A 26342-nucleotide genomic window follows, 5' to 3' on the forward strand; every position below is an offset into this window, starting at 1 on the left:
TAAGTAAGGAAAGAAAGAGAAACCAAAACATATGAGAGGCAACCTTGCAGATCCCTCTAGAAAGCCAATAACCAAACAACAGGTCATAGAGGAAGCCAAACGACTGGAGGAAGATGTGGCCAAAGAAATCGCATAATATAACGCAGCCGTGGAAGGTTAGGAAATGCCCTTGCAAGTAACAACAATACTTAAGGCCAAATCAGGTGTAGAAGGCAAGGAAGTTCCCTCGCAGGTAACAACAACAATTAAGGCAAAATTAGGTGTAGAAACTATCAGCTTCATTGAATAGTTACCCTTGGGGATAGGGGAACTGAACATACGAGAATCTATACTTCAAACCCCCCCTTCCAACCCGACAAACTTAGTCTTCAAAAACCTCTCGCCTCTGCATGATACAATACTTTCAGATCTCCCCCCATCAGTTGAGAAGGCAGAATAAACATACAAGGAGGAGCAGCCACAACTACCGACAGAGCACATTAAGGAAATCAAGGAAATAACCTCAATACCTTAAGAGCCTCATATGGAGGAACAAGCCAAAGAAGTCAAAAAGCAAAAAAGGCAAGAGGATAGTCCTAGCCATAGCAAACAAAGACGCCTTGAATTCAACTCCCTCGAAGGCGCAAGCTCATTCTTAGACCAATTGCTACAACTCCAACTTCAGGAAATAGAAGGCTCCGCCTCTACTAGCACGGATATATGGTCACAGGAACAACGAGTATGGCGATGCCACCTCATGGCCACACATCTACTTCATAATAGGCATGCCGAGCTATGGAAGCATATCAAAGCCACCACCAATGAGGTGCAAGCCCTGAAAGAAGGCCACACATAAAGAAACAATTGTTAAGAGTTTAAAGGTTGCAGAGGACCGAGAAGCAAAGATGTGGGCCTTGGAAGAACATAACACACTGCTGAGAGCAAGATAATTGTCAGGAGGCACAAGGAAAATAAGACACTCAACACAGTACGAACATGCTAAGGAACAACTTGAGAAAGAAGTGGAAAATAACAAAGCTTAGGAAGCACAATACAAACACCAACAAAAGAAAGCCCACACAACCTACCAAGCTAAAGAAGAGGAGTTTACCAGATAGATAAGCAAGCTCAAAGAAGAAAAAACTGATGTAATACAGAAAGTGACGAACATGCAAACAGAAAGTGACAAATATTAGTGTAAAGACCAAGGCAATGGAGCAGATGTTGGAGAGTCACTAGCAAGTTCTCGAACATGTCAATCAACAACTCACTTGCAGCCGAGCACTGGCACAAGATCGTCTAGCAGCTAGAGGAGGCTCAGGCCCAAGTAACCACCCACAGAACGAAGAGAGAAGAAACAGAGAGAAGGTATACAGAGCTCACACAGCTGCTCGAGATGCCAGAGAAGCTACAATTTCCATGCTCCTCAACGTGAAAGATAGAAGGATACATGAATGGGAGCAACAGCACATAGCCCTTAAAGAACGACCTTAAAGACATAAGCAAATGGATGAATTACGCCAACTTATCGAGCGTGCCTCAGAGATAGATTCATTGTCGGTGACTCCTCAGGCCCCTCCTCAAACCCTTACTTTGTTTTTGTCTACACTAACACTCTCTGCTGCAATATGAAATTAACCTAACAGAAGACCTTGGTTTAGGAGATTTAACTCTAATACATCAAAACACAGAGAGGGATGTGGACCCCACTTTAGTAATGGGAATATTTAGAGGAGATGTGGTGCTTACTAATCTCGGTGACATTTTCTTTTTCCATCTACATCCCACAGTACTCAACCTTCGGAGTTGGTGTCGGGTGTTGCAATAGTTGACCATCTTGGATGACAGTGTCGCAAATTTGACCTGTTCATGCCAGATGACATGCCATCCAAACCGGCCAACTACGAGGTTGTTGCTAGAAGCTATCGATGGGTAATTAGCCATGGGAGAGTGGAGGTCTATGATACTCATCAATACCTAAACATTTCCGAATCTACCTTATATAACCCCTTGGGTATCATAAAACTATATAGAAAAATACATAAGCATCTGGAGGCTATGTTAACAAATGTACTTTATGATTTTGATCATGAACATACCAAATGTAGCCCCAGAAGAAATCACACACCTCCATGAATTAATGAAGACTATGAAACCTCCCCAACTTCCACCTAGTTTAGGAGAGGGGCAAGAAGAAACCCCACAATCCTCTGCCTCTGTAACTGTAACATACCCATCTTCACTAATAAAGAAATGTCCTTGTAATTATGAGTTTTTATGGTATAAATATCAATGATTTTATTATTTGAGTCATTTCTACTTAGAATCTTCAAATTATGAGCCCAAATTTGGAATCTGCGTGCGATTTTACCTTAATATAGGATTTTCTAGCATCCAAAACGGACACCGGATCAAGCCTATACGCTAATTTCAATCATTTTAGTTAAAAATCAGCGACCTTTAAACCTTAATAAATCCACGACCGGGCGTTCGATTGACGAACGGTCTGAACCCCTACGACCAGGAGAACCTCCCGGACAAAAAAAAAAAAATCGCCCCCCGGGGCGGTCCGGCACGCAAATCGAGGCGGGCACCCCGAATTCGGGAACCCCGCCCCAAAATTTGGTCCGTACACACTTACTAGGGTGCCCATACAATGGCCGCCCAAGAACCAAAGGACGGCCGCCCACTATATGGTCCATACGTACCCTTACGTGGACACCCATGCTGTCCCAGACCAGATAAGGTACATGCGTACCACTCCTTTCTCGGACAACCGACACCGTACCTTTCCCCTAGACCCATGCAGGCCACTGATCCATAGCCTTTGAAGGTACACCGTCCTTTCGTCCTTGCTTTGCGCAACGCCCGTACCCTCAGCCCTCAGCTATATAAACCCCCGGGGTGCTCTACAGATGGCACGCATTTCTGTGTAGCGTATGCCCTGTTGTACCACCGTGCGTACCGTCGTCCGTCCCTGTGTAGCGTACTTGCTGTAGTACAGCCGCCCCTTGTTGCAGCCACCCCTCTCACACCCCCTCATTTGGCTCTTTTCAGATAAGCTAAAATTCCTCCATCCCCTTCTTCCTTAGAGTCAGTGTCCTTAACTCTTCTCTCCCCCCCCCCCCCCCCCCCCCGCGTGTGAAGAGACTTCCAGCAGCCCCTCCCAGCCCTCTCCACGTTTTTGCCCTTAAGGACATCTCACAATCCCCCCCCCCCATTTGCGTAGACTTTAATAAGGGTTTTTTGCCTCAAGAAAGGGTTCGTGCGCCATATTCTTTTGCTCATACGGTGAGCAAACGAGTTCGGAATTCAGATCCGACTGAAGCGTTTCGATCGCAGCAGCGAGCTCTACAAGGCGACACCTAAGATGGCCTCATCTCGGAGACGACAAAATATTACCTCAAGAGGAGCACGTAACAACGAGATGGGGGAAGATGCGCCCAATGCGGCTCTAGTCCTCCCTTTTCAAGCCCCTCAAGGAAACGATGGCCAGGTTAGCTTGGTTAATTTTCAAAAGAAGAGATTTTTCTTAAATTAGTGTTAATGAATGGTGTCTTTTCCTTTTTAAATGACGACATAAAAATTATATGAAGTTACGAATTATGTGATGTTGTATTCGATAAATTACATTGAAATTGTTATCTTCATGAATTGTGAATGCTATATTTAGTAAATTGCATTGAGTTGTTATCTTTAGAATTCAAGATTTTTTTTGGCTTCAACGCTAACCCTGTTCCGTGCTTGTGTAGCCGGGCGGCGTCGTTAGCAAGGCCTGGGAATGGCCCAAGGTATCCCTCATACCTTTGGGAGAATAAGGATCGCCGATTGAGGCGAGAGATTATGAGGCTGCCTAGTTCTGAGGGCCCAGGCTAGTGCGGTAAATAAGCCCACCCTAGTGCGCAGACATCCCTCTGAGGGGCGGGAGGATCGAGCGATGGAGCCTGAGAGGGTGACAGGCCGGCTTGAGTCCTCGCCAGCGGCCGACGATGAGGTGTATGGTCCCGTAGGGTTTTGCCCAGCATGTAGAGGCTGGAAGGCCGAATTCTAGATCATCGGCAGAATAAGAATAAGAGAGTCGGTTTGGCTTGTATGGAATTGGTTCATGTAAAAACTTTTTATATAATTACATCTTGTCTTTGGTATGATTGTATTGTGTAAGAAGGCTGTTTTAACGAACCTTGTGAAAAAGGGCCTTAATTAAGGAATATGCTTATTTATGTCGAACAGTGTGGTAGGATTAATTAGAAAACAAATTGATGCGTGAGTAGGGTGGAAAGTGGGAGGATGGAATGCCCTGACGGCACCATCCTACGGACGGGTGGACCCGATTAGTCGGGTAGCAGATTAAGTGAAAGTCCTATGTTAGATAGTTAGGTTCCTTGGCAACTCTATTCTAGAAGACTAGGCCAGCGGCGGCTGTGTCTTGCATAAGATGAGGAAAAAAGCATTGTCTCTAGAAATCAAGTCTAGTAGTTGTCCAATTTATGATCAATTGCCCTATGGGTGATTTGACGTTTAGAAAATCACGCTCCCCCTGCGGGATAGAGCTAGGTCATACCTATGAATCGTATCCTTGAATCTCTACAGGGTCAAGGTGTCGATGAATAGGAAATTTTTTCCAAGATAAGACTTAGCGGACTATCTTAAGTGTTTCTCCCATTTTAGAAGGGAGGAACCTTACAGTAACTTATCTTGTGTTTCCATCCCTCTCTAATCAGCTACTAAATCCTTATCCTAGTGTATCTCCTACTAACAAAATCGAGGCAGAGTATCTTTTCACATAACTCTTTACCCCCTGTTGAATTTCCCACTAACCCTGTTGACCTTGAAGAGTTACCGGCAATGAACGTATCTCCACACATGCAGCTTGATGAGGTGCGTATTCTCCAGCCCCGGGATGACATTGCACCATTTACTGATCAAAATGTATTGGAATCTTTGTCAGCTACAGAGTACGAAGGCTTAATCAAAGCAGGGAACCCACTCTTGAAGCCAAAATTGATGTTCCAAGTACTCATGCAGATCACCCCTTTTGAGCTAACACGCAGAATCTTGCTGAAGGCCTACTCTACTATTTAAGGTCAAGGTGGCAGCAAAATGTTCCTTACCCTCTCTGAGCCCCAATGCTAGACATGGAAGAATTAATGCCGATGGGCGGAGAAGGAACCTTGTGGGAGAATGTGGCGCGGCACACCAAGATGGTGAATCACCTTGCTGATTTGCTGGAAATTTGAGTGGTCACATTTATGATAAGTTATTGTTTCTACAGGTGGCGAAGACAAAATCCATTACATACACGGGTGGGTATTATGCAATTGAAACAGATGGTGACAACCCCCGCCTAAAAGATTTCAACATACAACCTGACTGGCACAAGGAGTACCTAACCATACAACCTGACTGGCACAAGGAGTACCTAACCATACCAGAATATAGGTGGGAATGCCGCACCAAACAAATGAGCCGACCCACTATATATGCCTATCAAGTGGTGACTCACGCCATACCAGTTCAAAGAAGCAAAACAGAGGGACTCCCATGTATGCTACAATTTTCCAAAGTTCTTGCCATCGGAGTTTCCAGATATATCCAGTCAGAGGAATCAGATGCTCACATGGATTCGATCATGGCGTAGAATTCTAGATCCAGACATAGTGGTTACGGTTTGATTTCTAAAATTGATTGTGGTTCTAATCGACCAGCCAAAAGAGAGATAGAATGGGCATGATGCAGAACATCTTTGCTTTGACATAAAGAGGAACGAGGGATGATGCTCTACTATCATCGCCTTAGGTGTCTACCAGGATACATGCATGTCACATTCGAAGATATGATAAACACCTGGTTCTGGACTTCCCACTCAGAGTTTAGAAGAACCCTAAAAAAGCTTCAGTCACATCGCAACTTCTAGAGACATGAGTTTGGTGACCAAGTCTTTCGACCTAGGTAACAGGTTTTGAGGACAGAACCTACATCAGGTAGGGGGGGATGTTAATCCCACTTTGGATTAACAAAGATGCTCCTCCATTTGAGGACATTACTAAGTGTTATGTAATGGCACTATAAAGGTTGTATATTATGAGATACTGGCCAGCCAAGGCTTTAGTTTAGTAGGTTTTGGGTGCTTGAGTATGAATAAGGGCCAGTTGTATATAAGATATTTTTTCATAGTGGTGGAAAGACATAATCCCCCTTTGTGCAATGAGAGCTCTTGTCTTGTCTTGTGTATGTGTGTGTGTGTGTGTGTGTGCGTGTGTGTGTGTGTGAGAGAGAGAGAGTACTCTAGTGCATGTACCTCTTCTATGCGTGGGTGTGGGAGAGTGAGAGGACGATTGCATTGTGGTGTGAGCGATTCTGCGGTGACAGAGTGGAGGTGGAGATTGGAGGAGTGGAGCTTCTATAAGTGAGCTTGGAGAGCCTCAAGGGATGTGAGCTCAGAACATTGTTAAGTAACCTATGATGGTTGTTGTCTATTGCTTGTTCCATTGGTGAATGTGTGGAGTTCTCTTGGGAGGTGCAGTACGCTATAACACACATTTGAAGTGTTGTGAGTTAATAAACACAGATAACACCTTTGTATTGGAAGTTATTACTTTTTTGGCATTCATATATCTTCTCAACGTGCAAAGCATTCACGATACACAATAAGAAATGCTTATAGTTCTTATGACTCTTGAAACATTTATGAACTTAGATGGTCTATGGTATGTGTTATGGAGTCATGCTCACCATTGGTGGTGTTGACTTTTAATTTTATAGGTTTTATTATTCTTGAAATTTATGTGAGTGAGAGCCTTTGATTAAATCATTCTTAAATAAGCAAGCCACAACATACCTAGCTCTAAAAATTGAGTGAATGACAGCCTTTGATTAAATCATTCTTAAATCAGCAAGCCACAAGCTGAATGAGCTAAAAAATGGGCGCCCTCCCGGCCACCAACATAAGGACAAAGTCAGCCATGGGCGCCCTTGTGTGAAATCCGCTCCATTTCCTACACTCTTCTCGCCATGCAGGCAGGGAGCTCGGGCTGCAAGGTATTTTAGCATCTCTTATTTTTGGACTTTTGAAAAGTTAAAAAAATAAAAAATAAAGATCAATGTGTAATGTCCTTTTTTTTTCCCTTTTTTTTGGGGGTATTTTTTGTTTTGTTTTTGGAAAAAAGATCACTGTTTAATCGGTTCGCTTTCCTTGTTTTATCCGAGCTCTGCACTTACCCTCTCAGCCTTATGAAACTTTTCGACCCGATGTGCCATAGTATATACTTCAAATGGAAAAATTGTTTTTTTGGAGCATCCTCCTCTTCCCAGAAACATTTTTTTAACAAGAATTGCTTTTTTTTTTGGCCAGAAAATAATTAATTATGCAATCATGCTTATTTCTTGACTCAATTTGATTTTATGAAGCTCAGTTGGAAATGGAGATGCTGTAGAGAACCTTTTTTTTTGTGGCAAAATATGAGACCTCTATTAAGTATGAAATTTATATGAATTAATCAAGGCCATTGGCCAGGAGAGACATATTCAATGATGCCATACAAGTTCAGATGGAGTAGATGAGAAGAAAACCCCATGGTCTCACTCCCTGATAAAAGTAGTATACGAGCCCAAATGGCCATAAGAGTATGTATAATATGTGCCCAAATGATGCCTAAGGACTGAATATAATATGTTTGAGTGCCATCTATAGCTTTGATACCTTTGATACATCTAGCCCTCCAAATCTGCCAAGCTGTGATATTGGCAATAATCTCGCAATAAATGTCCAGTTTGCCACAGGATGGCATAAATTGCAAGTTAGTAACTTGCTCCAAAGTGCATCTACTAACCACCCTCTAAGCACCAAGAGGGTAGGGTCATGATCCCCTACTTTTATAAAAAAATCTGCGGACCAGAACCCCAACTGATGTACAAAGGCACCTCTTTGATCCCTGGAAGGCTTTTGAAAGTCTTCCAGGAACTAACGGTTGAGGCATGATACCTCTCCTAGCCTGACCACTACGTAACCAGAAGCGCCTAGGAGCCAATCCAAATCATCCCTGGACATTCCACATGATAGGCTGTCTGTCAGCCTTGTCTCTAGGCTTGGAAGTGTTTGTCTCACAAAAGGTATGATACTGCCCTCATGCCTTAATAATAGTTGAAAGGAGAGGAGAGGAAGGCACTTTATAATCTGCCTTTGCAAAAATGAATCGTGTGCTATGAATTTACTCTCTACCACTATGAAGAGTGCAATTGGCAATATGGAAGACTAAGTTCTTCCAAGGATCTGTCTCTAGGAGAAATCCTTTGATCACTAATTTGCAAAGCAATGCCCTGCAATAAATATCCTACCCTATAATATTCAATGCCCCTCCTGCTTGGGGTGAATGATAGTATTTCATGCAACGTCTAGGCTAGACCACAAAAGGTTCCCGATCAATCTCAACTAACCAATGCAGGCACGTGAAAAACATGAGCATGAAGTGTTGGAAGGTCGTGGCTTGACCGCCTACATCCCACATGAATAGAGTCCCAAGCAATGGGATCGCCTACATTCCACATGAATAGTGTCCCAAGCAATGGGATCATCTATAACTAATAGAAGACTAGGGCCATTCTCATCCCTCCACCAATTTTCGTGGCTTGGAATGGATTAGAGTGATGGAGGTTGAGCACGCAATGGCGTGAACACTATTGGGATGGGTGACCTCCTAGCAAGTGGTCCCCAATTTCCAACATGGTATCAGAGCCAGGGAGGGCATGTTGGGATGTTGTTAGCGGAGCTGGTCGACTTGCCAATTCCTCTCGACCGAGTTAAACGAAGGCCGAATGCATGTATGAGCGGATGGACAAACTTGTTGACATGCCGGGTGGCTTCGGAATTGCCGTTGCTCTTTGATTGCTGCAAATTTACTCCAAAAGAACTTGGAGATGCCGAATTGGTATATTTCTTAAAGTTTTGTATCTTTTTGAAGGTCTGTGCATGTAGACATTAGTTTCTCATTGGGATTGAAGATAGCAACCCCTTGTGCTTCTAGCCTCTTTCTTCTAATTGATAGTTTTGTCAATTAGTTTTTATTTTTTGCAAACATCTTTTACAAATATTATGGTTGAGGAAATGTTCTTGTATGGGTCTAAATTATGGCCGAGGGAATGTGCCTACTTAGACTAAGTAAGGTTGCTTTGCATGTATTTGCGAGGTTCACCATAGACCAAAACAAACCTACTATTCTTGTTAGGCAATGACGTGAAAGCATCTAACAACCAATGATATTTAATAGCCGTAGTGGTGTTTGCTTGGTCTGTAGAGATGCAAGCGCTCATGCATCGTCCATAGAAACAAAATCTCTTTTGCATGGATTCTAACACACTAGTTGAGAGACATCTTTTGTTACAAAGTTGTGTGGGTCGGGTAGCTTCAAAGATCCGGAGCAAACTTAAGCTTAGGGATTTGGAGTAATCCCATGCTTAGTGTTAATTGGGTTCGTAGTAATCCCAAGCTAGAAATCAATAGATTTTGAGTGCGTAAAACCCAAGTATCAAGGACATTTATTGTTGATTGTTCACCGTGTTTACGTTTGAGTACGTAACTACTCTATTTTATGTGGACGGTTAGGTTCCATCTATCATAAATTGGGAGGGTATATGACATGGTATGTCATTTTGGGAAATATCAGTTGTGATTTTCCTCGCTTTCATCTTGTAACTCCATAAAATTTACAATCCAAGTGGTTGGGGTTATAAGTAGCCCAAGATTTATCGGATTAATTCTACAGGTATACTCCCAAGTGAGTATTGTAAAATTTTAAGATTGATTTTTAATCTCCTAAATAGAAAGTCACAAACCTTAGGTGCTTGATATTCTAGATAAAGCCCTGAACTTGTCAATTTGGTGTGGCCAGATTGCCAAAGAGTGTACAGTATGTACTTAGGTAGGTGTGGAATTGTATTCACACTATGCTCAGTCATGGTAGTAGCCATAAGGTGGATCCACAAAGTATTTGGGCAAGTTCTTGAAGGACTTTGCTATTTGTACCCGCACTGAAGCTTGAGCCTAGGGCTACTATCACGGCCTAGCAGGACTCATAGTTAGATGTTGAACCGTAGAGTTTAGAGATTGACATAGCTGTTGATTTAATGACATTGAATTAATAGGGATTTGGTGTTGAAATACCTAACTTTGTGCCGTAGTGCCAAGGGTTTAAGGTCAATCTAATGAGCATTTCATAGTAAGTGGCTTGAGCGTCTTGTAAGAGATGACTCCTTTGGATATTTCAAATCAGTCAGAGTATATCCATGAGTACGGAGTTACTCAACCAAATCAAGGGAAGGATTTGGAGGTTTAGATAGATAGGGTAAAGTGGACGCAGCGCAACTTTACAAAGCACACATCACAAAAAAAAAAAAAGAAGCCAACTTGAACTAATTTGTGTTTTGGAAATTTTTATGAAGTTTATACGAGGACCGAGTATTCCTTGTTTGTCATCAGTTATTTTACAGTTGGGTAGTATATTGCCACCTACTGGTAGGTAGTGCATTGCCACTGTAATGAGGAGGCAACAAGGAAATGTTATACGTTAGACTTCATATTGGTGCTAAACACAAACTGGATGAGTGATGTTCATGTTATAATAATCTCGAAGTATAGAGATTGATTTTGTTTGTCTATCTGTGTAAGGTGTATTGGAGGCATTTCTAAACCACATATCGTAGCATATGTATATACAAATTGGTTAAACAAGAAAGGAATTCTCAATTCTTGCTTTGTAGTAAACCATTGTTCATGGTTGAAAATGGTTTACGGATTGTTGTCTATAGTTGAGAATGATTTACCATTGGTTTGTCTAATGTTTGACTTAGAAGAGGTGTCGAGTGAGCTCACATGACTCGATTTACTCCATTCAAGTTGATGCATGGATTCTAGTCTAGATCTCCTACGGTTGTACATCTATATAAGGAGAAGATTCAGCATGTTGGTAGCGTAGCCTGATAGCGTAGTCTACAAACTTGAGTTGCCGGAGAGCTATGGAGTACATTTAGTTTTTCATGTCAGTGGCATGTGAAAACAGTGTGTCACCCAGGCAACATAGTTTGCCTTGAAGTTTTAGTTGCGTCCTTATAGTTACGATCACTTCCATTTGAACCAGAGAGGATTCATGGGTTTAGAATTGGAACACGAGGCATACTGTGTGTACTTTAGGCACTTGTCAACTAGAAGGATAGGTCAAAGGAGGCTTGAACATTAGATCAATTAAATACGCTTACCAAAAGCTTTCCCCAATTTGTTTTCGCATACAAAAACTATTCTTAAGGGCGGGGGATGTCACATAGCCTGTAACGGTGTGTGGGAGCTCGACCGGATGCGGAGTCCGAATGCCAGAGTGCGGACGGCGAGTGCATCCGAGGTTTAGTTAGGGGTGAGGGCACCCAAGTCGGAGCACTTGGGCGGCCGGCAAGGCTTATGGACGGGCATGCTCCTATAAGTGCCTGAGAGTGTGGTGTTATCCAGACTCCTCTCTATGGCTGGGTGGTGACTAGAGCTCCTTGCCCTCTTGTGCTATGGTGGACGTAACATCATGCTTCCATCTTGTGACACCCACATTCACAGTAGCACCGTTCACTTTCTCACAGGTGCCGTGTTCGATGTAGATCATCCACTTCCGCTTGTAGACCTGCACAACCTTGCCTTCTCTACCTTTGTAGGTGCCTCTGATCACTTGGACCTCAATTGTTTTTTTGAATAGGAAGAGATCGCACGGTTTTTGTGTTCTTGAGCTGTCACGTGCATCCCACACTTGGATGCCACGTAGACATATCTGTACAGAAGGTGTAGGACCTAGGATGGTAAACTGGTCCCATGTGAGCCCAGTCCGGGACAAGTCAGCTAGGGTTCCATCCCAGTTGTCCGAGGTCAGGTGTGCATTGTCCTGCACATGAAACAGTGCCAGTCCGTGCTATGAGTCTCCCTCTAGAATGATGTCAGTGACTTTGTGTATTTGGTATGATACCGGATGCCAGAACACTGTGTAGACAATTAGGGTTTGCTTTTAGGAAAAGGGGCCAGCCCATAGGGCTACCCTAGGAACTCTTGTGGGCATGGGGAAAGCATAAGACAATCCCCATAAGGGCCAGGAAGGCCCTGGCTGTACCCACCAGCCATGGGTAGGTCATGGGAGGTCTACAGACAGCCCTAGGGGCTTTGCAAGGATAGCCGACTGGTTATCCAGCCATGGGATGGCTGTAGGGCAAGTGTGGGGCAGCCCATACAGGCTGCCCAGCCTCCAGGACATCATGTGCATAGTGCCCAGCAGCCATATGATCATACGCATAAGTGCCCAGCCTAGTGTGGAATATTGCGCAGCATTTATTAGTATTTTTGCTGTATTTTTTCAGTCGTGGAGCATATTTATGACAGCTGACTGCTGTCCAGAAGGGGTATAAATACCCAGCCCACAAGTCATTCTTTTCATCTCATCATTCATCAAGTGCTGAAGCTGAAGCAAGGGCCAGGACAGCCTAGATCAAGCTAACGCAGAAGGGGTGAAGGATTGAAGGTCAAGGGCAGAGATTCATCTCAGCCAAGAAGGTTCAGTCAGTCTTTTATTTCAGTATTTTACATCATTCTAATAAAAGCAAATACGCCATTCGTGGTGGGGGCCCTACAGAGGGTATTCGGGACCCAATGCTGTCCTCTTCTCCCTTTCTCTCTCTCTATTTTTCTGCACATCTATATTCAGTTTTGTGCGTTAATTTCGTCGCGACAAGTGTGCTGATTTCTGAGCATTGAAGTTACCAATCTTCCCCGAAGCTTCCGCATGTTACATGTGCGTAGATGAGAGAGGGGAGCTCATAAGCACACGCCTCACACTGAAAGGGTTTGTAGTAAAGTGGGCCTTCCTTGACTTGCGCTTGGATGTCTCAACGGGATCATTGTTGCTTCCTTGTGTCTGTTGCATCCCTCTCTCTTTTATATCCATGTCTATGCTTCCACACACCATGGATTGATCTCTCCACCTCTCCTTCCACTCTCATTCACTCCCTCCTGGACCTATTCAGGATTCCAACACAGCATCAGATCTAGGCTCCATTCTATCGCCATGCTTCACCTTCTTCCCTTCTGTGTTTTAAGGGTTTCTGCGTTTTTAGCCTTCCATGAGCATCTGTGCGTTTTTCTCTTCATGAGCCACCCCTTCCCTTCATATGCTACATTTTTTTCTCCCTTCACATGCTGCGTTTTTAGGACCTATTATCCGCCATATGCTGTCCCACATACTTGCGTTTTAGCTTCTCTCTACTTGCCATGTAGCACCCCTTTCTATGTGTTTTCTCACCCATATAGTCGTGTATCAGCCCATGGAGCCACATTCTCATGCCCATGTAAGCATAAAGGCATACAAAGGCAACATGTGTGTTTTCATCAACAATTTCTTCATCCAGTTCATCAACGTGTGCGTTAACTCTCTGGTAAGATGTTCAATGGATCATTCTTTCTTTCAATGTTTTGATTCCTTCAAGGAGGCAGCGCGGCTGCACCAACAAGTGCTTCAACCTATGGTATTGAGACCACCGCAAGGTCTAAATCCCATGCTTCTTTCATGGAGTTATTGGATCTTTCAGCATTGATGCCTGTCTCAAGGCATGTGTGTTCGGCATCGACACTCGCTTCTTCATCGAACACATCCACTTCTGGGTCCTTTGCCCTAGCCCTTGAGCCTAAAACGATAGCCCAAGCTTACATTGCTTGGAAACGACACCGCAAAAGGATCTTCATCAGCATCGAGGGGGATTCTTCCTCAACTTCTAGATCTTATTTATGTGGAGTCAAGGGTTCTCTGGCCGAGTTGTCGCCCAAAATCTGAATATTTTCGGTGTCTTTTTTGAGTTGTTGTAATGCTTGATGCTATAAAAGGCAAAGATATATTCTTATCCCAGTTAGGAGTCACGCGGGGCCGGCGGGGGGGGGGGGGGGGGGGGGGGGGGGGGAGGGTTGATAATCTCAGCTTCAGTCATAAGCTGATTGAGGTGGCTAGTTCACCTCTCTACAGTGATGTGATGGAGTTAGAGGTTGGTTGCTTCTTTTGCGTTTGGGTCTCACCACCTTCGCCGGGAAAAGGGGGGGGGGGTTGAATAATCGAAGTCTTAGTGGTGTGACAGGTTATTAAGTCTTGGTGTGAACACATTAGGTGTGAACCACCTCTTATTAAGAGATTAAAGATAAGGGCACCCTAGTGCCTATAAAAGCAAGGTCTTGGGTTGTATTTCATTCTTGTCAAAGTAATGAGTATCACTTGAGTTCTTGCAATCTTGCTTCCTTATGTTTTGTTTCTGTTTTATTTTCCATTCCATGATGAGATATGCCATGGACATTATTGTATCACTTGATCTCATAGGCCCTAAAACCGGCCTCTGGTGGAAACCAAAGTGCGGTAGACTAGCAGTCACCCAAACCAATTGTAGTCCAGCAGATAAAACAAATAAATGGGAGCTTGTGTTTGAAACCGGCCTCTGATAGAAACCAGAGTGCGGTAGACTAGCAGTCACCCGTCCACTTGTAGTCTAGATGTGAAAACAAAACAGATTGGAGCTAGAGTGCCCAAATTTGAAAACAAAGCGACACCTGTTGGCCCCAAAGCTTGGCGCCCCTTGCGGTATTTCTTTATTCAATTCCAAAAATATGAATGGCTGAGTACAACCGAAAATCAGCCAAGAGATTACACCTGTATGTCCAATCTGACGGCCCACAATACCTCTTAGCACAGAGGATCTATGCACACAGATTTGTGTCTCAAAATAACACACTGTGCCTCCCTCTGATCAGCCAAGACCACTAAGCAGGGCAGCCATGAGCATACATTTGGCATAACTCAAGTACATGATTCAACATCTCAGCTCATACATACATGTACTGTCCAAACTCTGTCTCAACCCTTGTCAATCTGCCATACCCCTCCTCTCACAAGGGGCCAGATAGCTCAAATCTGCAACAGACATCAAGCAGTAGAAAGAGAGATAGATGAACAGATGCGGAGCTTACCAAAATCAGCCCGAGAATTAGCACTGGAGGAAGCAACGGTACCAATCTGTACTTGCAGGCACTTGTTTCCACAACCCTGCTTCACACGCATGCTCGTACTTGTCTGTACCCTCCTCCTTGTGTTCACTTCTATGCTGTCTTTGATTGTACAGATCTGAAAAACAGCCCCGTACCCGTATGTACTACCTCGTGATACGTGCCAGGAGTTGTCCTTGCAAACGCCGCCTGCAGCCAGCACCTGCACTCGCCTGAACCTGCGCAGTCAGTCTGTCCAGAACCTGTCCAGTGCCGCCAGCAGCAGTTCTCTCCAGCGCAGCCTGTGTCAGTCCTGTCCGTACACTGTACGGCAGTCGTATAGTACTGTACGACCTGTACCTGAACCAGCAGCCTGTCCGTATAGTCGCCTGCTATAGCCGCCTGCAGCAGCAGATGTACACGCAGCAGTTCCTGTGCGCCGCCTGTACCAGAGCATGTACCTGCAGCAGCCTGTCCGTACAGTGATGTACGGCTGGTTTGCACACAGAAATCAGCAACAGCACACCTTCTCAATCAACTCTTCCTCTTCCTGCTTTTCCACGCATGAGAACCAACAAGAGTGCTCCACGACTCTTTTTCCCAAAAGCTAGAGAGAGGGGGAGGAGAGAGAAGCACACACTCCAAAAGTGGAGTGGCCTCCTCCCCATAATAATCCTAGGGCCCCAAACTTTAAAAGTCCCTAGGGGCCACTAAGGCCTAGGGGCAACTTTAATAAACATTAAAAGTTTAATGTTCTAGTTCCCCCCTTCACACCTAGGGATGTCCATACATCTTTAACTCTGTCCGGGCACCCCCCATGTGAATCATTCAATATTCTGACTCTGCAACCACCATGCCCACACTTGTGCTGTTCCATTTTCACAGGGCCATGACATAAACGGAACCTTGAAACCGGCCTCTGATAGAAACCAAAGTGCGGTAGACTAGCAGTCACCCGTCCACTTGTAGTCTAGATGTGAAAACAAAACAGATTGGAGCTAGAGTGCCCAAATCTGAAAACAAAGCGACGCCTGTTGGCCCCAAAGCTTGGCGCCCCTTGCGGTATTTCTTTATTCAATTCCAAAAATATGAATGGCTAAGTACAACCGAAAATCAGCCAAGAGATTACACCTGTATGTCCAATCTGACGGCCCACAATACCTCTTAGCACAGAGGATCTATGCACACAGATCTGTGTCTCAAAATAACACACTGTGCCTCCCTCTGATCAGCCAAGACCACTAAGCAGGGCAGCCATGAGCATACATCTGGCATAACTCAAGTACATGATTCAACATCTCAGCTCATACATACATGTACTGTCCAAACTCTGTCTCAACCTTGTCAATCTGCCATACCCCTCCTCTCACATGGGGCCAGATAGCTCAAATCTGCAACAGACATCAAGCAGTAGAAAGAGAGATAGATGAACAGATGCGGAGCTTACCAAAATCAGCCCGAGAATCAGCACTGGAGGAAGCAACGGTACCAATCTGTACTTGCAGGCGCTTGTTTCCACAACCCTGCTTCACACGCATGCTCGTACTTGTCTGTATCCTCCTCCTTGTGTTCACTTCTATGCTGTCTTTGATTGTACAGATCTGAAAAACAGCCCCGTACCCATCTGTACTACCTCGGGATACGTGCAGGAGTTGTCCTTGCAAACGCCGCCTGCAGCCAGCACCTGTACTCGCCTGAACCTGCGCAGTCAGTCTGTCCAGAACCTGTCCAGCGTCGCCAGCAGCGGTTCTGTTCAGCGCACCCTGTGTCAGTCCTGTCCGTACACTGTACGGCAGTCGTACAGTACTGTACGACCTGTACCTGAACCAGCAGCCTGTCCGTATAGTCGCCTGCTATAGCCGCCTGCAGCAGCAGATGTACACGCAGCAGTTCCTGTGCGCCGCCTGTACCAGAGCATGTACCTACAGCAGCCTGTCCGTACAGTGCTGTACGGCTGGTTTGCACACAGAAATCAGCAACAGCACACCTTCTCAATCAACTCTTCCTCTTCCTGCTTTTCCACGCATGAGAACCAACAAGAGTGCTCCACGACTCTTTTTCCCAAAAGCTAGAGAGAGGGGGAGGAGAGAGAAGCACACACTCCAAAAGTGGAGTGGCCTCCTCCCCATAATAATCCTAGGGCCCCAAACTTTAAAAGTCCCTAGGGGCCACTAAGGCCTAGGGGCAACTTTAATAAACATTAAAAGTTTAATGTTCTAGTTCCCCCCTTCACACCTAGGGATGTCCATACATCTTTAACTCTGTCCGGGCACCCCCCATGTGAATCATTCAATATTCTGACTCTGCAACCACCATGCCCACACTTGTGCTGTTCCATTTTCACAGGGCCATGACATAAACGGAACCTTGAAACCGGCCTCTGATAGAAACCAAAGTGCGGTAGACTAGCAGTCACCCGTCCACTTGTAGTCTAGATGTGAAAACAAAACAGATTGGAGCTAGAGTGCCCAAATCTGAAAACAAAGCGACGCCTGTTGGCCCCAAAGCTTGGCGCCCCTTGCGGTATTTCTTTATTCAATTCCAAAAATATGAATGGCTAAGTACAACCGAAAATCAGCCAAGAGATTACACCTGTATGTCCAATCTGACGGCCCACAATACCTCTTAGCACAGAGGATCTATGCACACAGATCTGTGTCTCTCTCTCTCTTCCATATCCATTTTTATGCTTCCACACACCATGGCTTGATCTCTCCACCTCTCCTTCCACCCTCATTCACTCCCTCCTGGACTTGGCCATGTTTCCAACAGCAATCACCAAAGTATACCAAAAACAAGATGTATACTTGAGTGAGCAGAACAAAGCTCCGAGATATGTGCACAAACTGGAGTGCGACTTGGCCATGTTTCCACAGCAATCGCCAAAGCATACCAAAAACATGATGTATACTTGAGTGAGCAGAACAAAGCTCCGAGATATGTGCACAAGAACTGGAGTGCCTATGGATGCCGAATCCAAAAAGATATCTTTGAGAGATAGCCCTAAAACAAGAAACCAATACCTCAATTTTTTTCCAGTGAGGAACAAGATCCCAGACAACTGGCGACAGTGGCAAAGCAGAGCATGGAAACAGGCAAGCAGCCGGATTTGGTGAAGTTGTCATGTGGTCAGCCGTCTATGGGTGGAGCAGCCGGATCTAGGTGGAAATGGGTTGAGTACCGGCAGCAAAGGCAGGTAGCTGGACAGTGGCGGTGCGCTCTGCACTAGTGCCACCGGGGAGTTGGGCGGCGGCTGGCTTTGTATGGGCGGTGGGCTGCTCTGAACTGGTGTTGCTGGGTGACAAGCGATGTTGAGATGGATCTGATACCAATTATTGGGTATTAGGGTTTAATCACAAGGTTAAACAAGAGCAATTAGCAAGTGGGCACAAGATAAACTGAAAGATTAGGCACACTTTAATCATTATGAAAATTGTCTTTTATAGGAGAGACCCCCCTTTACAAGGTGCATACATATGTTACCACCACATATGCCACATGTCAAACTATGATGCCAAGTGTCCCTAATAGGTGTCACTAGAGGAAGATGCACCAATGCACCAGTGTGGCAGGAATGGCCAGCAACCCCTGGAGGAGGGGGCTGCTGCTAGTGATGAACTCTAGCTGTTAGGAGTTGGGAAGCAGGACTACGCATTTACTAGGATGCCTCAACTCAATGGCATGATTGCTTCTTAGCTAACCTAGAGTCCACTGTCCATGTGCGGAGAGCTGCTGAAGACGTAGATTGGGCGTTTTGAATATTTTTGTCTGGGTGATGATAGTGCAGGTGTGAGGTCTGATGGAAGCACTGGGCGCTAATGGATGTGGCAGTTCTCAGCTCTGAGCTAGAAGTCAGCACTAATAGGATGCCAGATTGGGTGTTTTGAGTATTTTTGTCTGGGTGACGGTAGTGCCAGCCTGAGGGCAAATGGAAGCACTGGGCACTAATGGATGTGGCAGTTCTCTGCTGTGAGCTGATTGGAGCCTGATTGATCGGACCCAACAACCCAGTGCGGCTGTTGTTGCAAACAAGAAATACAAATACTCAAAATGGGGAAAGGGGTCTTTGAGGGTGAAGGTTGGTGTTGGAAAAGTTTTGGTTTGCAATGTGGTAGACCCTATGCTCGAGTGGCATCTCTACGGTCTACCTTCATCCTTATGTTTCTCATTATAACTAGTGATTGCTTCATTGCCCTAGAGAAATTAAACAAAATGATCTTGTGGGGCTACATGATATTCCACCACTAAGCCATATTCTTCATATCTAACAACTTTCCATTAGTCCTTGATGGGTTGGTGTTAAGATCAAATTAACATGTAATTAATTTTCTTGACAAAAAGATCAGATTTTAACTAGAGCAAGAGCATACAATCAAGGAAAAATATTTTTCTAATCTCCTCGAGACCTTTCGCATAGCTACAAGAATTATCATTACAACAGAGAATGCTTGCGTGAAAGAGTCTGGCAGTAATGATTTAATTGCATACAATTGAAACACATGGAATGCATAGACACCTGGAAATGAAACACTCATGCACAAATGACATGGCGTTGGGTGTTAGGTACCTCATATTGCATTTGCGGGGAAGCCTTGTTTACCTGATCCTCAGTCCTAAGCCTGATAAAGAACAATGATGCAAATTTCGATGATGCTAGAGAGAAAGAAAGAAAGAAAGAAAGATTTTATTAACGTCCTCCAAAAGACCGAACTCGGCCTATGAGACAAATCAGTGTACCTGTGTGGGGTATCCTCTGTCATCCCAACAAAATGAAAAAGTACTCAACTAACAAGCTGAATCTGGGTGTGCAATAAGTACAATGAGTGGGGGAGGGGATGGAGCTCTACTACTAGGAGAATGCAAAGCTATATGCATGGAGTATACAATCATGATATGCAACCTAGCTAGCTCCATCCTGTACCATACTGGGGGTATAAAATGGTATACATCAATGAAGGGGGTGTCCACAGCTCCCTGAAGAACATGCCTGGGTCTGCTCTGAAGCGAGCCAATCGCTCCGCACCCTCTCTGTGAAACTGAGCTGTGATCTCTGTCATCTCTCTCTGGTATAGGCGTGGTGTCTGAAAGCCAGGTGTCCTCTGTCTCCTACGGGCTCTGAGTGTCTCTGCTCTCTGGAGAGTAATTCCCTGCTGTGTAGGGGTTGGGAGTGGGGTGGATCTCTGAAAAAATGTAGTAATTTGTGTCTGTCGTCCCCCCTCTGGAGCTGTCTGAGCCTGTAATGATGTCTCTCTGTGACACTGTATGCGCTGGTTTGCTGCCTCAAAGATATGGCGTAGGGAATGTGGCTCTCTGAATAAAATAGGATATCTCTCTCTGATGGTTGTATATGCTCTGCATTTGCATACATAATGCTCCTCACTCTCCACCTCCTCTCTGCACAATCTGCATACCCTCTCCTCTCGGGGGATCCGTGCTGCTCTGCTAGTCTCGATCTCCAATCGATGTGATGAGACTCTAAGCTGACCAATAGCTACTCGGGAGCGGTGTGGTAAAAAGCCCTCCATGTATCTAGGCCTCTCTATAAATCCATCATCAGTGATACTCATGAAGTGATCTATGTAGTATAGCATCTTCGGTGGAAGAGGCTGTGTAGGCGATATCCATGTCTCTCATGTATAGAGCTGCCATAGGTCCTGTCTCAATATTCTGTTCCTCTCACTATGAGAGAGACGGATATGTGGTGCATCCCTGTCATACTGGAATGGTGGTAGATGATCCATGTCTAGGCCATGCTGTGAGAACCAATGTGTGACCTGTGCATACCATGATCCTCTGTCTCCTGCCTCAGCCAGCTTTCTAGATGCCTCAAAAGCTCTGTATGACAATCTGTCCTGTGGCATCTCTCTGAATCTGTCTAGCAGGCATATAGTCTGGAATATGGTCTCTACCATCATGCAAACTCTGCTCGGATAATGTCATGAGGTACTGATGATTTGCTGCGTATCATGTGTGCCATCATGAGGGCATGTGGTCTCTCTATCTGTGTCTACCAATGGGTAGCCAGGCCTGGCGCCCATACCGCTGCTCCATACATTAGTGCCAGTGTGACTAATGTGTCAAATAGCCACCCCTTCGTCCGGGGCTCCTGAAAATGCGCCTGGTGGCACTGTCTCTCTAGCATAGCCAATGCTGCATATCCCCGTGTCAATCTAGCTTTGGCTGCTGAACCCATGGTGAAGCGCGTGGCTGCTGCAGAGAAGGTAACCCCTAGGTACACGTATGGTGTCACCACCTCCACCTGGCGTCCTGCGAGAGTGAATGTCAGCTGACTCCTGCCCTGTCTCGATGTATGAAAGACCATAACCTTGGTTTTCCCAAGGTTCACAATAAGACCCCTCTGTGTGCAGAAATCATCGAGTGCATGTAGATGCTGCTGTAGACCTCCTGGAGACTCAAACATACAATATCATCAGCATAAAGCATAATATGTACTGAGGTACGTGCTAGATCAACTCCATCTCCGCCTCCTTGTGTAATGAAGTCAGCCACCTCATCAATGTATAACCCAAATAGCGTGGGGGAAAGTGGGCATCCTTGCTTCACACCAATGGTGCTAGCAGTAGTCTCGGACATACCTCCTGGGCATCTGACTCACCCAAAAACCTGCTTATATAATGGATAGATGCCCCATGTCATATCTGCTGGTATGCCAAGAGACTGCAGACGCTGAAAGACCTCTCTCGTGGTACTGTGTCAAATGCCTTGCGGAAATCCACAAAGCAGCAATAGAGCTTTCTCTTCCTCACTCTGGTCTGATCAATCATACATCTCAAAGTGAATACATGGTTAGTGGTAGAGAAAGCTCTCCTGAAGCCTGCCTGCCCTGATGAGCGTAAACCTGCTCGCTCAGCATATAAGCTAACCTCTTGCTCCAACACTGCACCATAGAGTTTGGCCAACACGTGGCCAACCATAACCGTCCTGTAGTTGCTCGGATCGAGCATATCCCCTGTTTTGTGGATCGGCACAATGGTGTGCATCGGCCACTCCGCAGGCAAACCCTCTGCTAGTGCCCTGTTAAACAGGTGTGCAAGAAAAGGAGTCAAAGAATCTACTGCATATATGAGATGCTCACCCTGTAGGCCCATATGGTCGGCGGCCCGTCCATGCTGTAGGCGGCGGATAGCTTCCTTTACCATCGAGTGGGTAAAGAAGCTAGCTGTGGTAGGTCGAGGCTCCTGTGGCTGAGGTATAGGTGGCTGCTGTGGGGCGTGGTATAGGCCCTCTGCATATGTGTGCCATGTCTGTGGGTCTGCAATGGGTGTCGGTGTCCGAGGCTCTTTGAAGTGCCGCCATGAGATAGGGTTATCTCTACTCATGAAGAAATGGAAGATCTCTAGCTCCTGTATCTCTGCGAAGGCCCACCTTTTGCGGCGAGTAAGTCTCCTCATCTCTCTCCTTGACTCCTGCTCTGTGATGGCTCCCAAGGCTCTCTATATGTGGAGCCGTGAGTATAGGGCTCTGCACTCGTCATCATACCATCTATTCTGGGGCATAGTCCGAGATCTCGCAGGCTCTCCTGAGTGGACACGATGTGGGAAGCTCTGTAATGCAGACGTGTATCTGGTGTCTCATTCGGATAGCTGCTATCTCTCGATGACGGAGTCGGGGTGCTCTATGTCCAGTTTGTCTAGGTCTCCTCCTGGCTCTCAATTCCTCTGCTCTCTGTGGAGAGAGAGAGAGAGAGAGAGAGAGAGAGAGAAAAGAGAGAGATGAGTTGTGTGTTCAATGTATTATATGGTACAAAAAGATGATGATGTTTGTACAACTTCTGAGGCCTTTGGCCTGACGAGAAGGTTTACTTTAGACCTTCTACTAATTGCCTATGACTTGATCCCAAAGGGAGTTTAGATGATATGTACAAATGAGAGCTTGGCTATCTATAGGGAGATTCGTAATCCTGTCAGTTTTGCCTTTTCAGCCCACCAAACTTCGTCCAAAAATGTCCAAATTGTGCCCAAAAGGCGTCCCATATATGGGTGTGTGTCTTGGGCACTTCATAAGCCTATTGGGCTGCAAAATCGGCTCTAAATCTGCCCCTAAATCTCCCCTAAAATGTTGCTGAATCCGGGACTAATGATGAGGTTATCCATGTCCACGGCTGTGCATGTGACATCTTCTCCTGCTAAACTTGATGATGGGTTGGAAACATGTCATCCTTCCTCCCTAGACTACTGAATTTGACTTTGACTTTGACTTTAATTGACTGAACACCTTGCCACTTCTTAGATTCCACTCCAAGTCTGGTTGAGGAACTGTGCATCTGTTCCACTTTGTCCCCATGCTTGCAATCCTTTTTCCTTATCACAGCTATGGTCTCTTGTCAAGAATGATCATGCCTACTACTTTGCCTTGGAAACTAATGTGAGAGTTAACTGGTATCCTCCTTTGAGCGCACACTTTTGAGGATTAGATGCCTATGACTGATTTATGCTTTTCTATTTATAGGCTTTGGGAATTATCCCTGCAAACAAGCTGACTGCTGTTGGCCAGGAGAATTGGGCATAAAAATTCACAAAATATTATTAAATGCTGCTGAATGTGTCTTTTTGATGCCCTTGACTTGGCTGATTGATGTACATGTAAACTGTTGCCTAATCAGGGCCTAGCCATTGAATTAGGCATGTCCATGGCTATGCACATGACACCTTGTTCTCCAGGCTTTGAAGGGCATTGAAGGGGCTACATTTTGCTGTTGCGAGGGGGCTGGGGTGGAGTGGAATGAGGAATAGGGGATGGGGGGACCTATTTATAGATTTTTCTCAGTGACATCCACCAGGCATCATTTCACCTACATGGGAGATCCGGTGGGTATACCTAGGAGTTGCTTTCCCTGTCCCGTATTTTACCATGAGTCCAGCGTAGATTGATTGGGGGAGGTTTGCAGTCGTGAGCCTATGGTTGGGTAGTGAGCTAGCCTACACCCCTCTTAGGGGTTTGTACTAATCACTCGTGTTTTGCGTTGAGGAGATCCATGGGGTTGTAACATGGAGCTACAACCAAAGATGCAGTTTGGTTCCTGGCTTGCTCATTCTCATAGGCCTGTTACCCCTCTTGTCACTGGTTAACACATCCTTGGCGTCCACCTAAACTACGTTGTGCAAACCTTAATCCTCAGTCACTCAACAACCATGTCCTTGCGAAATGAGGGTTTCACAATGGTCTTTCAAACATAAATCTCCCTATGTCTACCCTGTACATGTTTTCAGATAGTCTTGGCACATTCATCTGAGAACCAATGCACGTGACAATAAGAGGTGAAAAGAATTGAGGTCTAATCTTCTATTAACAGTCCCCAGCTGAGGAAGGGTATTGAGGAGCTACAGACGCAATGATAGGAGAATGACTAGTAAGTTCGCCACTAACACTCTTAAACTGCTGGTGGGCCTGCTTTATAGGCAACTCTCAGCGAGGCTGTCTTAGAATTAACATTTCCTATGGCGCACATATGCCTGCCCAGAACTCTGCTGCCACATAATTGAGCATAGCTGTTCTGGTGCTCTTACGCTTCTGCATCTAGGCTTCATCTTTGCTGTTATTTGCTCTTGCCTAGCAAAACATTGTGTGCATTATATGTTTATTTACCTTGTTACATTGCATACATGTTTTTAGGTCTAACTTCTCCATCTTCTTCCAGGCAATAGAATACTGACTGGCACAGTTGATGCTGGGGTTTAGGGATGCTTTTATGTGGTGCATATCAAGCAGTAAACATGCCCATAATTGTTGCTCAGTTTGAATGAAGCGCTAGTCATCAAAGGTTTCACAATCGAGGACAAACCATGTCAAGGCCTATGGCTCTGTGCTTGGTGCTTTTGGTTTTGATACTTACATCACAATCAGAATGGAACCAACAACCTAAGAATGAGGTGGAGCTCACGGCTGCAGTCACCAAGCAACAAGAAGTCTCAACTAAGCGAGATCTTGTCAAGGAGCAAGTATGTATGCCCCATCTCTAAGCCACACCTTTACATGAGCTAGGATTGGCTGTGAACTTATGATTCCGCTCTGGTGTCGCATTAGCTTTATTCCTTGACTCTAGGTTTGTAGTGGACTTGCAACTTTTGGAATTGCTTTACATGATTTATCTTACTTGTTTTCAGATAATTTTGTCTCAAGAGAAGAGAATCTATGTTTTAAGTGAGTTGGTGAAAAATCTGCAGCAACAGCTAGCGCAGTGCCAAGAGAACAATGCTGAAAACATGACAGAAACGGCAGTTGATTAATATCGAAGTCATAAAACTAGGGGAAGAGGTCTAGAACTGGATATATATATAAATTTTGAGGCGCGCGCACAAGTTTTGAATCTTAAGGTTGCTTTTATTTCTGGCTACTTGTAAAGTGGACTTCCGGCAATTTGTTTCATTATGAGGATGGGTCTAAAGGGTGGAATCAGAACAGAAGAATGTCAAAGGGGCACCAGTGGAGAGGGACCTATATCTGAAATGTCACAATAGCTAGTTGGTATTCCTGATAATAGATTTGTATGCAGTGCTTTTTCAATGGACTGAATGAGATTTTGTACACCTATGGATGTGGTTTTGGAGTGTTGCAAGCGGCTACATGATATATGCCTGATTTATCAGGGTAAATGCACAGAGGTTTGTTGAAACCATGCTAGAAGAGACATGGCTTTGTAACTTGGTGAAGTCTCTGTCATGGAGCTGCTTTTCATCGTAAGAACTATAAACAAAGGCTTTTTCAATCATTTGATGGAGTGGGTCTCTTCTCTTTTTAAAAGTGATGAACAGCAGCATCCGGCTCATAGCCATGGATGTCATTATATGTACCTACTATCTTATTGTGTAGGAAAAACCTTGTGATTTGTATGTGGTTCAGTTGGGTGGGATCTGTGAAATCTTTTGGGTTAAGCTAAGTATGCTAACCCCCTTGGCCTCCCTTCTGAGCAGAATTGGGAGACAAGTTTCTATGGTAGAAAAATGCCCAGTTAATTTTCGAAGCATGCGAATTAACAGGGCAACTAAAGTGTAGCCAAGCTAGGGATGTCTAGTGCAGCAAGTTAGCTGTCCGGGGGGGAGGGGGGGGGAGGGGAGGGGGAGAACCATTAAAACTGGTTATCCCTCTTTGAAGGGACAGATGCCCTAAGTGAAGGTGTGGATTAGGGATGCATGTAGTCGCTTTCACAGTCTAGGGACAGATGCCCTGAGTAAAAGGATGCACGTGTCCCAACTAAGCATCACAACCTATTTTGTTTTGGCATCATATCCTTTGTATGGAATGCAAGCAATCTATGGACACATCCGGGCACGTGATGTCATTTTGCTTCCACAGTCTAGGCACTCTGAGGCAT

General features: G+C 45.1%; 1 protein-coding gene across 2 annotated transcripts; it reads left to right on the plus strand.

Annotated features, from left to right (window-relative positions):
- Positions 1 to 6862: 6862 nt before the first annotated feature.
- LOC147635366 (uncharacterized) lies at positions 6863 to 25857 on the plus strand. Of its 2 annotated transcripts, none has more exons than XM_086802171.1 (3): positions 6863 to 7017; positions 24669 to 24969; positions 25135 to 25857. In XM_086802171.1, the coding sequence occupies exons 2-3, from the start codon at positions 24814 to 24816 to the stop codon at positions 25255 to 25257; spliced, it is 279 nt and encodes a 92-aa protein (XP_086658297.1). In that variant the 5' UTR covers positions 6863 to 7017; positions 24669 to 24813; the 3' UTR covers positions 25258 to 25857. The 2 variants fall into 2 exon arrangements, with proteins under 2 accessions (XP_086658297.1, XP_086658298.1); XM_086802172.1 differs by having other exon boundaries at positions 25195 to 25857.
- The last annotated feature ends 485 nt before the right edge of the window (positions 25858 to 26342 follow it).

This window comes from Cibotium barometz, chromosome 9 (assembly GCF_041138505.1).
Source record: "Cibotium barometz isolate CiBa-2024 chromosome 9, ASM4113850v1, whole genome shotgun sequence".
NCBI classification, from domain to species: domain Eukaryota; kingdom Viridiplantae; phylum Streptophyta; class Polypodiopsida; order Cyatheales; family Cibotiaceae; genus Cibotium; species Cibotium barometz.

Excerpts from the sequence above, each read along its gene's own strand:
- LOC147635366 (XM_086802171.1), top strand. The coding sequence starts at position 24,814 with ATGTCAAGGCCTATGGCTCTGTGCTTGGTGCTTTTGGTTTTGATACTT. Across the intron at positions 24,970-25,134 it reads GAGATCTTGTCAAGGAGCAA|ATAATTTTGTCTCAAGAGAA; the intron begins GTATGTATGCCC and ends ACTTGTTTTCAG.